The sequence below is a fragment of the Nanorana parkeri genome, unplaced genomic scaffold, assembly GCF_000935625.1.
Source record: "Nanorana parkeri isolate BGI_ZX_2015 unplaced genomic scaffold, ASM93562v1 scaffold4, whole genome shotgun sequence".
In the NCBI taxonomy this organism is placed as follows: domain Eukaryota; kingdom Metazoa; phylum Chordata; class Amphibia; order Anura; family Dicroglossidae; genus Nanorana; species Nanorana parkeri.
In genome coordinates this window covers 4,412,039-4,425,897 of record NW_017306272.1, presented here as the reverse complement: position 1 = coordinate 4,425,897, position 13,859 = coordinate 4,412,039, and the positions used below count along the sequence as shown (strand labels likewise).

The 13,859-nt window shown below is 38.0% G+C and overlaps 1 protein-coding gene across 1 annotated transcript; it reads right to left on the bottom strand.

Annotated features, from left to right (window-relative positions):
* Positions 1-5,484: 5,484 nt before the first annotated feature.
* HOXA11 (homeobox A11) lies at positions 5,485-8,475 on the bottom strand. Its single transcript, XM_018576119.1, has 2 exons — positions 7,815-8,475; positions 5,485-5,717 (listed from the first exon to the last, which is right to left on the bottom strand). Exons 1-2 carry the CDS (start codon positions 8,473-8,475, stop codon positions 5,485-5,487), a joined length of 894 nt encoding a protein of 297 aa, XP_018431621.1.
* Between the last annotated feature and the right edge of the window lie 5,384 nt (positions 8,476-13,859).

Here is a 13,859-nt window from a genome sequence, read left to right as displayed (position 1 = left end):
TAAACGAAAAATGTGACTGTTTCATGTGTCTGGGTGAGACACAACAAAAGGCTCAGTCAGTGTCACATGTTCCAAGGGCCATGTTCAACAGTACAGCCCAGGAGAGTCTGTTGTAGACCCGTGCCCTCCAGATGTAATTAATATCAGGAGTATTGTTGTATAATAGCATATCATAGAAAGAAAGGTGTGGATATGGAAGAGTGGATGCATGCAGATGTGTTTATACAAAGAAATCTGGATGCCTTTTATAGTCAGGCACACGTCTAGTTCATGAAGTTTAATAGCCCAGTGGTGTGCGGGATCCATTCTTTTCTTTAATCACTAACAAGAGCAAGGCAAATAGTAAACTAGTATCATCAAACTCAGTCAAGTAAAACTAATACAGCACATTTAAATCTTAACTATAAACGATAAATGGTCAGTTTGGAGCTTAGAGGAGCAATTCGGTGAGTGAAAGCTGTGCTTTGTGCCAAACTACTTTTTAAATACCGAATGGAATCTCTTTTCAAGAACAAATGGGACTTATGTGACTAGAGAATTTCCCCTAGCAGAGTCATGCGGGCAACAGCATTCTGTTCAGAGAGCTACCTCCTCCATTCTAGTGTAAAAAGAGGGCAAATCTCAAATCATATCTAAGGCACAAACAATTCCCAGATATCATTGTTATTTCAAGAAATGCACAATTCCAGAACGTGCCCTAAATATAACTATACACTCAAAACTCCCCATAAACAAAGAGGCATACAGCTCCTTTAGTGCTAGTAAAACGTAGCAAACACTAAAATTATTCCACAATAGCTACTCAAATCACTATTTTGCTATGTACATGGCAATATTGAGTAACTTAGTACAAAAACAATTCCTGGGTCAACAAAATTTATTGTAAACATATGCTCCTATATGGGAGTGTTTATATAATAGATTTCCTGAAATGTGACAGTTTGTAAATTGCTTTTGTCTTTATTTTCTTATTTGACAACTGTAAACTGTCAAGAATGTGTATGGTTGCCAAAAACTTTCATTTTCCCCTGGACCCAATCCAAGGTGGTGCTTTGCATCAGATGGAGGGCTCTCTGGTGCCAAGATTGGTGGCAAATGCCTTTTAATGTCACAATAATACTTTTACACCCAGATATATAAGAGCTTGGTTATTACTGGAGCACAACTGAAACCTTAAGGCGTAAACACCTTCAAGTCAACATGTAAACTGAATTAGCAGAGGCTTTATTGTTTTGAAATAACCCTTCATACCAAAGCATTCAGGTTTTGGTTATGCTATGACCAGGTAAACTCATTTTAAACAGTTCTGTGTTTTGAAATCAAGGATATGTGGAAAAAAATAATGTTAGCACTGGGTGTGATTTACTAAAGAGTAACGTTCACTCTTGGTGAAGCGAGTTTGTGTTCACTTCCAATATCCAATCATAATCAAGGAAACTTGAAAAAAAAATACAGACTGCTCTTGCACATGATTGGATTTTTTTAAGTGAAAACGGGTTAACATTACTACGAGCAAAAAGCATTTCATAAAGTAAACAAAAAAGCTAGAGTGATCATTTAGGACAATACACTGTTGTCATTTTAAAATCACAATACTTACTCACATAACATATGTACCAAATGTCAGATTAAATGTGGATTAAGGGGGTGGCACAACACAATTTACTATAAATAATTCAGTGCAGTAAGGCGTTACAGTTGTGAGTACAGTGTACATAAATTATAACAGGAAGTACTTCATTTTATGGCATAACCGAATTTGTTATTTTTGTATTTCCTTACTTCTGAATGATCTTTATACTGTGGTAGCAGATGCTGTTTTTCTTTGGGTAGGAATAAAACCTCAGAAAATGGGCATCAGGTATGTGGGACTTCATCTAAAAGCTAATTGGCCCTATCATGTGCCATGATTCTGGAAGACTGGATTAAAACAAATATGATATTTTTTAAAACGTAGTATTTATCAATTAAAAATGATAACGTATAAATGTTATTGTTCTATGTGAAATGCACGGCAGCTTAATGCAATGTCTCCTTGGAGGGCAGTTACAATGTTACCAACATACATTTCCTTTTTCAGTTAGTTTATTATTAGCTATTAATTATCCGGTTACATTAGTTTTCAGTCCATCATAGTGGGTCATACAATACTTTTGGCCCTACATTTATTGGCCATTTTATAGTATTTATACATTTCCCTGGACCGACTTCAAAGAAACACAGTTTGCAACAATAACTAATAACCTTTATTTATCATTATTTTTACAGTCCAAATTGTTATTAAAATGTAACCAAACATAATTGTTTTTGTATTGTGATAACACTGTGTGCCAAGAGAGGTAGTAAGATTACACCTCATCTGTTGCACAAATTATACCCATTATGTGCTTTTACTTTAAGCAACTAACAATGTATAATCTCAAATAACCGTACAGCTTGTATTCACTATTAATATACCTGATAGAATAACCAATTGCTGTACAGACTACATTTGCATAGGGTTTTGCTTACTGAAAACAGTCATGGATAATCATTGAGAGCAATGCTTGGCATTCATGTATCTGTAATGTGACACCTTATTTTGCTATAACGTTTTGAAAACAGTTGATCAATAAATTGTGTTTTAACGTTTCACTATACATCTGTCTGACAGTCAATCTGCATGTCTGTCTGTCCTTTTACCTATTTATGCTGGTAGTCAAACACGTGGCAGCTTCCGCCATATCACAACTAACAAGATCCCTTTTAATCCAGTTGCACTATACATACTTACATACTTTGTTCTGTGAATTAAATAATTGGAGCATTGCACGTTTATAAGAATACAAATTTGAACTGTATATAGCTTTATCGGGAATAATTCGGTATTCAGTGACTTACCTTATATGCTTTATCCATCACAATAATCTTATTTTTGTTTTTACATTTGTACATGTATTTTCCAAACATTCAGCTTGCTTTAATCAATTAGTGACTGACAAACTTTGCTCTTGAGACAAATCATGTTATTTCTCTGCAGTCTCCTCGCTTGATAAGTAGAGAACAAAGGCCAAGATTCTAGCATTGGCTTCTCCTGGCATAGCGGCTTTGACATTGATCTGGACAACGCCATCTTGTGGCCAATCTGCTTCCATGTCAATTGAACTATTTTCTCCTTTTTTTTTGCTGTTGTCATCTTAAAGAGATGCTAGTGTCCATTGAGGCAACTGTTGGAAAGCACTGATATCACGTTCACAAAAAAATGGCTGCATGGTGTTTAGTTTATAGCCCCGCATTCCAAATATGCAAATCACAAATCACAGACACGTTTTATTGCTGAATTGCCTTAGCAACACAGAGCATGAGCTTTTATTGGGTCAGGAGACCAAAGACTCTGGCGGATAAACTGCAGGCCTCTAGGGTCTAGAGCATTTGCAAGGGAAACCAGTTAATATTTAACCCAGAAAGGAAATATCCTGTAAACTTCTCTTTGACATTCTTCTGTTCTTTAGTCTACCTTCTTATTTTAGAATGCTGTTGATGCTATTTAGACCTTTCTGTATTTGACAGAGAAACACTAAACACTCGTTTTTACAAATAGAGATATGCGTCAGCCTGGGCAATGTTTGACATTTCTCTAGTAGTGACATATAAACACTAACGAAATCTGTAAACAATAGGGGATCGCAGAATCCTAGACACTCTCCTCAAGGTTATGTGCGAGGTCCAACAATAGCTCAACAGAAGTTCAAAGCCAGATAGCCATTCTGCAATAAAATATGTACAAACAGCCTATAACAAAAAAATAAATGGTGTACTGAAGCACTGACGTTTGCATTCTTATCAAAGAAAAACAGACCAGTACTTACAAGGATTGCAAAAATGAACCCATCTATGATGTAAGGGTACAGTAGGAGTATTAACAGCAAAACATGGGTTATTTGGATGCAACCTTACTGCCTTTTCCCCTCTAGTAGGCCACTAAAACGAATACTCCAAGACAATAGCTATGAAAATGGAATCCATCTCTCAATCAATAATTCTCAATCAGTGACCTCGTCAGGCTGAGACTGAAACGTCAGCATTTACTGGAGAAATCTATTAAAAGTGGGAGCACGTTGCATGCAGCCTGCAGATTATGAATCATAGGTTGCAGGTGTAACCTAATGTGCATAGAAGAAGGCAACACAAGGTAACAGCTTTGTACTTCCAACCAGTTTTATTTGTCTTGTGCGTGTTCCTGCTGTTTACATGCATCCCAGCAAAAACTGCATGGAACAAACTCTATATACATATCAAATATGCATTTGAAAGTAAACAGTGACATAAGATGACCTGTAACTACGTGATCTATGGCAAAATATCCCAATTACCATAAAAGAAACCTAAAGACGGGTGTGTAGAAAAGGAAAAAAAATGATAATGATCATTTGGTAAAACCTACAAATTTTTTTTTTTTTAAATGTGTAAATAAAACACGTTGTGAATGAATTACGAAATGGCATTTATTATTTACACTTACTTGTAAAACATATGAAACGTACATTCAAACAGAGATAGTACAAATAGAGCATCGTGTTCCAATAAACTCATATATATTTTCAAATATCTGTTATAATTGCTTTTAATAACTTTGGTTCTTTTAGGATTCATATATATATTTAAATGAGATTCAGTCTAAACATAATCTATGGATTGGGCGCATATACTTAGATTAAAATAATAGATCTGCTTTTATTTGGTATAAGGGAACGATATATACTGTTGCAGAATATTGATCATTTCCTGTGTATGATGGCTATGTCATTGTCTGGCTGCACAGTTGATTGGAATAGATTAGAATAGGATACAGGGCTTGTCTGATATTTCTGTGGTTTTTCCACAGGCCAGTCCCAGACAAAGATTGATATTAGCAAACAAAGTGCATATTTCTTAGACCACATTGGTGACATTTGTTGTGACTGATAGGATCGCAAAGAACCAACACAGTAGGACACTTGGAAATTAAACTAACCAGTAAACCACATGACCTATTGATTTTTAATTGCAATAATAACAGCTTCTGGAACAGTACATTTTCTTAGACGAAGATTGTTTTCCATGGTAGTGATGATCACAAACAGAAGAGACTTGCCATATAGCAACAACATGATAACCGAATCTGAACGTTGTAATTGGTCCTTTAGAATCTGTACCAACATCAAACTGAAAATATCTCTTGTCCAGTTACATAAGCACAACCCAAAACGTGTGTCAATAATTGGTGATTGCCTTTATCCAAGCATATGGCGCTGGAAAATGGAAGGAGCACTGCTACCCTTATCCTTCCCGTCACATGTCCCAGACACAAGATCAGAGGCAGAGAAGCTCCAGATGTGTTGCTCATGAACAAATGGTACTTCCCATTGTCTGTAAGTTACACGCACATCCACATACATGTAACCTTGTGGCTTGACCTTGTCGTGAACAAAAGTATTTGGCAGATCCGGGGAAACGCAGTTACTCTCATAAGAGGGGATTGGCGGAGTAATACTGCAATCGGTCCCTGTTAATTTTTTTCTCTTTCATTCTCCTATTTTGAAACCATATCTTGACTTGCCGGTCGGTTAAATTCAGCATTCGTGAAAGCTGTAGCCTTTTCTCTTTGTTAATATAGACACTGAAGAAAAACTCCCTTTCCAGTTCCCTAATTTGATATTTGGTGTAAGGACACCTCTTTTTACGGGTACGCTGTCCACCTGTGGAACAAGAATAAATACCATACTGTTATGGTGTTATAGTGTGCTTTACAATCCCCTCCAATAAAAGTCATTTACTGAATCACTGTACCCTGAGGGTTTCAGAGACTCAGCAGCTCTACACGCAACCCAGCGCATAAATAGTTAAAAAGTAATGCACTTATGGGCTCTATTAAACAAAACGTGTTTACAGCCTCTATTTATATTGCTGATTATATAATTTTTTATGACTCGTGTACTACAATAGAAACTATAGTATAATCTATTAATAGTATTCAAGCAGCTAAATGATATGGTAATACAGGAATATTTTATTAACTTGCATATTGACGCCTTGAGATTCAGAGAAACCACAACAAGTGCATATACAAGATAATAATATTGGATGCCATACCAATCATTTCATTAGTTTGCAAAGTTTGCAGCTTTGGTATCTATGCAGAGTTGGCCGATCCAATTGTACAAATACAATTCCTTTATAGGGAATGCTCACTTATATGAATGCATGCATCACACAACATGATATAGATACATCTATAGATGGTTCATACTATAACTGACTCTCCCCCAGGATTTTAGCTCTACCATATATAACTTGCCCACTCAGATCCTTACTGTTGTTCCCAGTACCTGGTGGTTCCACGGGGGATTAGCCTTGTTGAGCGTTGTGGGGTAGACCCTATGTCTACAGGGAAAGGGCTTGGGTTAATGTCTGTTCTGTTGTACTTGTGATTTGTTATTTTTTTAAATAAATGAAGTAATACTATAACTGACTCTCCCTAATGTACAATAGTAGTTGGTTACATTCACGTGTACGTTTTCTATACTGTTGGAACAATGGGCAACATTATAGGACAAGTCTAGTTAAATGTACCCAACTACTATCAGCTATAGCATGACCTGCATGAATAAAAACCTTCACAGACATTTTCAACCCAAATGCAAATTTGTAGGGATAAAACTGACTCTTCCTAATGTACAATAGCAGTTGGTTACATTCACTTGTACTTTTTCTATATTGTTGAAACAATGTTGTGCAGCATTATAGGACAAGTCCAATGAAATGTCACCAACTACTACTACCGGTAGCTGTAGCATGACCTGCATCAATAAGAACCTTCACAGACATTTTCAACCCAAATGCACATTTTTAGGGATAAAACTGACTCTTCCTAATGTACAATAGCAGTTGGTTACATTCACTTGTACTTTTTCTATATTGTTGAAACAATGTTGTGCAGCATTATAGGACAAGTCCAATGAAATGTCACCAACTACTACTACCGGTAGCTGTAGCATGACCTGCATCAATAAGAACCTTCACAGACATTTTCAACCCAAATGCACATTTTTAGGGATAAAACTGACTCTTCCTAATGTACAATAGCAGTTGGTTACATTCACTTGTACTTTTTCTATAATGTTGGAACAATGTTGCGCAGCATTATAGGACAAGTCCAGTTAAATGTCACCAACTACTACTATCCGCTATAGCATGACCTGCAAGAATGAGAACCTTCACAGACATTTCTAACCCAAATGCTAATTTTTAGGGATAACACTGACTGTCCCTAAAAGGTTAATTGCTAGAAGTTAAAACCCAGTATAACCCTCAACTGTCTGACATAGCGCCTACTTTAAATATCATACCTAAGGCTAAGCAGTTGGGGTGCTGAGCGTTTTGCAGCTTGCCCAAACAGCACCTGTTTGCCTCCTTACAGCCCCCAAAAGTGGCAGAGAAGTCCTGCTGGCAAGGTAAGCAACATCACATCGATATCAAAGCATGCAGGCATGCTTTGTGCGTAATTTTATTGGCGTAAATTCTTAGACTATATTCTCTACAAAACCGACCCCAGAGTTTTAAAAGGGGAAAAAAAAGGGGAAGGATTGTCTTAAGGCATCTATTGGTCGCTGGTATTTCACGGCCAATTTCAGTGCTAAACACGTGATCTTGCCTTTTATAACAAAGTTTTGTTGGGGGAAATCTAAAGGCCCTCCATAAACCTTATATGCTTATAAAACAGCATATAAAAATTTAACAGCAGTTGCAGTAGATTGCAGAGCCTGTGACAGGCAAGGCGCTGCGTTCATACGTACTGGAGCTATTGGCTTTGTCTTCAATGTTGCCGGAAGATGACTGGGAGCTGCTGTGACTGCTGCTGCTCTCCGTTCTCCTCTCCTTCTCCTCTGTCTCCCTGCAGGGCTCCGAACTTGAAGTTGTGGCCGATGGTCCTGGAAGTTTCTCGCTGTTTTTGTCCACAGAATAGTCCGAGGGCTGGTTCTCTGTGTTGCCATAGGCTGTCTCAAAGAACTGATCAAAGGCTTGTGGCAGCACCCCATTCCTGCCCACTGCGCTATAGAAATTAGATGAGACGTTGGCATTGGGGTGGTAGACATTGGAGGCGTTCTTGCCGAACATGTCCCCCATGCTAGCAGTGTTGGAGGCAGGAAGACAGTCTCTGTGCATAATGTCATCTGCTGAATAGCAGTGGGGCAGATTGCTCCTGGGGTGCCACTTACTGGAGGTGTCAATGGCATACTCCCTGAAGGTTACCTCTCTCACAGGCTGCACCTGGGGTAGGTTGGAAGAATAGGAATAGGGCATGGGACGAGAAGAAGGGGTTTGGGGTAAAAAGGAAGGCAGGCTGGAGAAATCTGGACCCGAGACGTAGTAAGTGCAACTTGGCAAATACATGTTAGAGGAACAAGGAACACGCTCATCAAAATCCATCATTAGGCTACCTCGGGCTGTCCGCATTAGCTGAGCTTAACATGATTCTCTAATGCAGCTGCCTCTTTGAAGCAGATCCGTGAAGTAGAAATTTGAAGACGTAAGCTGACGTGGAAATCTATCCCCATCCTTAGCAGGGAGGTGCTGGTCATGTGATCAGATGTTGAAATTGACAAGCTGCGACTATGGACCCTTTTCTTTGTAGCCATCTCAAGGGAAGCAACAGATCGTCACTTGCTAGGTTCATAGAAGCATGTAATCTGAAATGTAACTCATGATGGGTTTTTTCTCTCTCCTACATCTCTGTGAGTGTGCCTTTCCTAGAGCCATGCCGGGTATGGACTGAGCATGCAGAGCATAGTGTGGAGACAAGGGATTCTCCGCACAATAAAGACATCCCTCATGCTATATTTATATATCAGTCCCAATGAGTACAAAATAAAGGCTTTGTCTGGCACTCTCCTGTTCTTGGAATAACATCACAGCCAGGCTGTGCCCAAAAAAAAAAAAAACGCATTGGGAAGGCACAGCATAAATTGCGTCATGAAGCGAGCTCGCATTTGCACCCTCTCCATAAGACTGCAATGTAACGCTATAAATAAAAAAGCATACCATGCATATAGTGGCGTTGTCTAGTAAAAGATCTGTGGGGCAGACCCCATGCTCCAAGGGAATGTGCAGTGCGACTAACAGAAGGCACAATGCCCCCTTCCCCCACTCTGAGTGCCTGAAACCAAAGTGCAGCTTACTATTTCCTTCCTAGGGTCACGTCTGATCACTTTACACTACACTGGACTTTGCCATAAAGCTTCGATATCACACAGAGGCTTAATCGTTTCAAGGTTTGATATGCCAAGAATATGTATCTGTTTGTCTGTTCTGTGTGTGTGCTTTTCTAGGTTTGATTTACTAAGAGTGATTTCACCCTAGCCAGTGCTCACATTAAATACCCAACCAAAAACAGAGGATTTCCTTCTTTTTTTTTTCTTCATTTGCATAAACATTATTGGGTATTTAAAGTGAATTAAGGCTAAGGTGCAAATGACTCCTATAGTAATTCAGCTCCTGTATATGGACGTGCATGCTACACATGCTGCAATATGCAGGAGATGTCATGAGGATGCAACAATTAGACATTCCTCATTTAGAATTTGGAATAGGATTTCACTGCAACATGTATGTTTCTGTGTGTCCAGGCTAGGTCTATGCCAATGCAATGTACATACAGCATATTAACGGTATGCATACAGTGATAGAGATAGATAGATAGAAAGATAGATAGATAGATAGATAGATAGATAGATAGATAGATAGATAGATAGATAGATAGATGTCTCTTTTGACTGGAAACAAAGGCGCCACCACTGCCAGGGCTCGCCCCGCCTCTGAGAAGAAAAACAAATTCTTACACTTGTATTGGGGCTTTTAAGGCTATAATTGAAGCCGGCGAGTCAAGAAGAAGTGAGCAGAGCTGTAGACTGACCTGCGGTTTTTATGGCACTTTTGGCAGTCAACTTTAGCTTGTGTCAGAGCAGACATGGCTGGTCCTGGCCAGAGACTCACAGGAGACGCCACCTACATGCAATCTCTGACGTCCTCTCCACATTTTAACATCTTTTGTTTTTGCAGAAATTAGCATTATTCGGATAAAGCATTAGAAGATGAAAAGATAAGGCAGACATACCTACAATTATTTTAGGGGTCTAGGAGGGTGTGCAGGGAGGGATGGATTCGCTCATTTAGCTTTTTTGCGTAATGTGTACAACGAGAAAAGATCATCTGAGAGGTGTTTGTGGGAAAGCAAAGCTGCACTCGTGTATTTGACCTTAACATACAGACCTCTACTAACAATAAGGCTTGGTTTGGCCTTGGGACTTGTTATTCCACATCCACGGAGAGCAGCTTCCCCACACGATCATAGACACACACAGAATATCACTAGAATGTGGTTTTTTTCCATCCTGCCCTGGACAGAAATATTCCGCATTGTGTTGTTGTGTGATCACCCAGAATGCATGCTACAGCTTGTGTCGTTACTTGCAATGAGAAATGAGCTTGGTGTGTTCGCCATCTCTTTGTTTGGATGCCATGCTTTTAGCAGGACTTATTCCTCTGAATCAGGGCCATATCACAAGAAAGCTGTAGTCAAATGACAACTAGTCTCATGAACCCTGCGACTTCCCTTAAGATTCAAGATGCTGTGTCAAATCAAGACAAACAAATATATCTATATATAGATTACATCTGCAAATTCCTGTGTTACACTTAACATCTCAAGTAAAAGCTCGGCACACACATATCTAATTATCTATCTATCTATCTATCTATCTATCTATCTATCTATCTATCTATCTATCTATCCATATGTGTGTTACTTTGTCTGTCTTTGTGTTTTGTACTTATAAATGTTTCTTTTAGCCCTATAGATCACTGGTGCAATGTTTTTTTTTTTTATATAGATACACTGAGGCTGATTTAATAAAGGAGTTAAGAATGTTCACACACAAAAAAAGTGATGATTAACTTAAATTGTCCAATCAAGTGTAGATTATTTTTTATATATATATATATATATATATATATATATATAACACACAGACAGACACACACACACAACACACACACATGTCCTAGTAAAATGTTGTGAGAGATGATGTTATCTAGCCATGCAGAAAACAATTACTCTCCACACACGCACATAACACGACGTAAACACACGTTATCAACATGCATACACACTCTCATAACACATTCTTTTTCTACATTTGTTATTTGTTGAGAAACATATCATTTGATACAATTGTTAGCATTGGCAAGGATATACATTTTTAGTCATGCTTATTTGTTGTTTGCTATTATTATTTTTGTTTGCCAGTGGATGCATTTTAGTTTTGTTTTTTTCTTATGAGCTGATGACTATGTACTGGTCTACCCTGCACATTTTCTACTACATTAATTATATATAGTAGTCTCTTTTTAGTGGCCATTTACAGGTGCAAGTCTGAGATTATTGCAGGCAATTGCGGGGCTGTGAAAACGAGCAGTCTAGACCGTCTGGCACGCACTGAATAGTCTGCTTTCCACATATGTGGCAACAAGAACCATTGAAATACAAAACCATCGCCTTAAAGCACTACCTATGGAGTCAGCCATTGGACTTTGTTCATGTATTTTTTTTTTTCCTACTGGCACAAGAATAAGACACAAATATGCCATTGTGAGTATTTTTTTTCTGTGCGGGGATGAGATGAATGAGCTTGTAGACAGGACAACAGGGACTTAAAGTTAGAGGGACAGTACTGCAAAGTATATATCATGCACTTTTGTGGCCTAACAGAGACTGACTCTTGTCTCCTTATATCAGAAGGTAATTGCAAGTAGATGTAATACCTTGAACTTGACCTCCAAGGTGTGTTTTATCCCTCTGAAGTAATATATTGAATGAAAGCTCATGCTTCCTCCTATTTAAACCTGTTCCACTAGGGGTAACCAGCTTAAGAATGAAAAAGATCAGAAAATACTGGAGTAGCTAATCAGCATATAATTGTACAGCGTTTTATAGCTAGCAATATCTCTGTACTAACAAGATGTTTCTGGGCGAAGCATCACTCTTTTTATGTAAGATACAGACTTCCTCTGTGAATCACACTAGAATTTAATATTATGTAATGCAGTTTCCATCAAGCACTTTCTAATGGCAATGCCATTTTACTAGATTCTAGACACTATAGACACATCAGTACATAATTATTATTTCTTTCATATATTATATACAATCCGGAGCATACATTTACTTCTAAACACATTATTAATACTGTAATAGCAAGGGGGAGATAACTAATCTTGCAATAATAGAGAATTACTTTTTTTTAAACGGTGTACGCGTTTGCGCAAATTAAAAAAAAAAAAAATTATAGTACATACATTATAATCATGATAATAGATCCAGACATCTTCTGTCATTCGTATTAAAAATATTTAGTATCAACTATATACGCTATGTACACCAGGAATGATTGGGTGAATCCCCTCGCCTTCAAACTTACACATATAGGTACATATGCATGCTAACATAAAAGCATTGTGTCAACGTAATGCTGCAATTATAATAAAAGGAAAATAATGATAACAGTAACATGTTTACGTGAATGTAAATTGCACACATGCTAAGCACTATTACAATGCTGCATTGACCTTGTGCATCCAGAAGGGGACGTTGTTGCATACAAGTAATGCTAGCACTGGTTTGTAGGAAGAATCACATCGTAATACTACCAAGCAGTGTCCTCAATTCTATTAATTCCAGGGGTTGTATACTGCAGTATATACAAAAGAGCTTGGACCTCTTTTATAGTATCTTCTCCTTAATAACATTTCCCCCTTATTTACTAATATTCAGAGTGAACGCTCGCAATTAGAGCCCAGGGCTTAAAATAACCGAATATATTTCCTGATCAGGCTACAGACACTGAAGCTAGAAAAAAAAAAAAAAAAAAAGAAGACAAAGAAGCTCAGCATTGAATTGTATTAGAAGCGAAGATAAAGCGACAATGATTCTATGCTTCCCTAACTTACAAGAGAATGAGTGAAAGGACAATGCAAAAATGAGCGAATCGTTAATTAATTTGGAGAAAGTAAAATATTGGTTGACAGTATCAGAACAAAGTTGAAATAAATATGATACGAACAAATAGGGGTAAAAAGAAAAAGAGGAGCAAGAAAAGCAAAAAGGAAGAATGAAAGAATGAACATGCCCGACACAAACAGGCCTAATGTGAGCGTATAGCCTTTCGGCTGTCATCGTTAATTACAATGGTTTATGATGTGCATTAATATTCTAGGTGCGATGTAATTACCTCGCTTGTTATGTATACAACCTGGAGACAGTCCTGATAGGGGTAGGAATTTGGCACAACGCGAACCAGCGTCCGTAGAACATAACTATGCTTTTCTATCTAGAGAGATTAGCGCTACATCAGCCGCAATTTGCCCTAAGAGTAAATTCGCCCGCTATCCAGAGGAGCTGCAATGTGTGAATCATATGCATGGATCTTTTATGAACTCGTTGGCATATGTAAAATGTCAACAGTTGTTTAGTCTGCAATTATATGAATACCATGGTATTTTATAACTAATAAACTTTAACCTGTAGTAATCTTTTAATGCTGTCCGGAGGATGCCCTGGTGAAATATTAATTTCCTTTGCGAAGTGCTGGAAAGAGTGACACATTTGCCTCGTTGTTAAATATATTTGCAGAATCAAAAAAGTTACACAGAGGATTGTCACATTAGAACACTCTGGGGGCTTGGGATGATATACAATATGACAAGAGGAATATCTGCCATCCACATTTTCCATTTATTTTCATATAGATCACTCCTACCTATGCCTGCCTGCTCTCTCTCTCTCT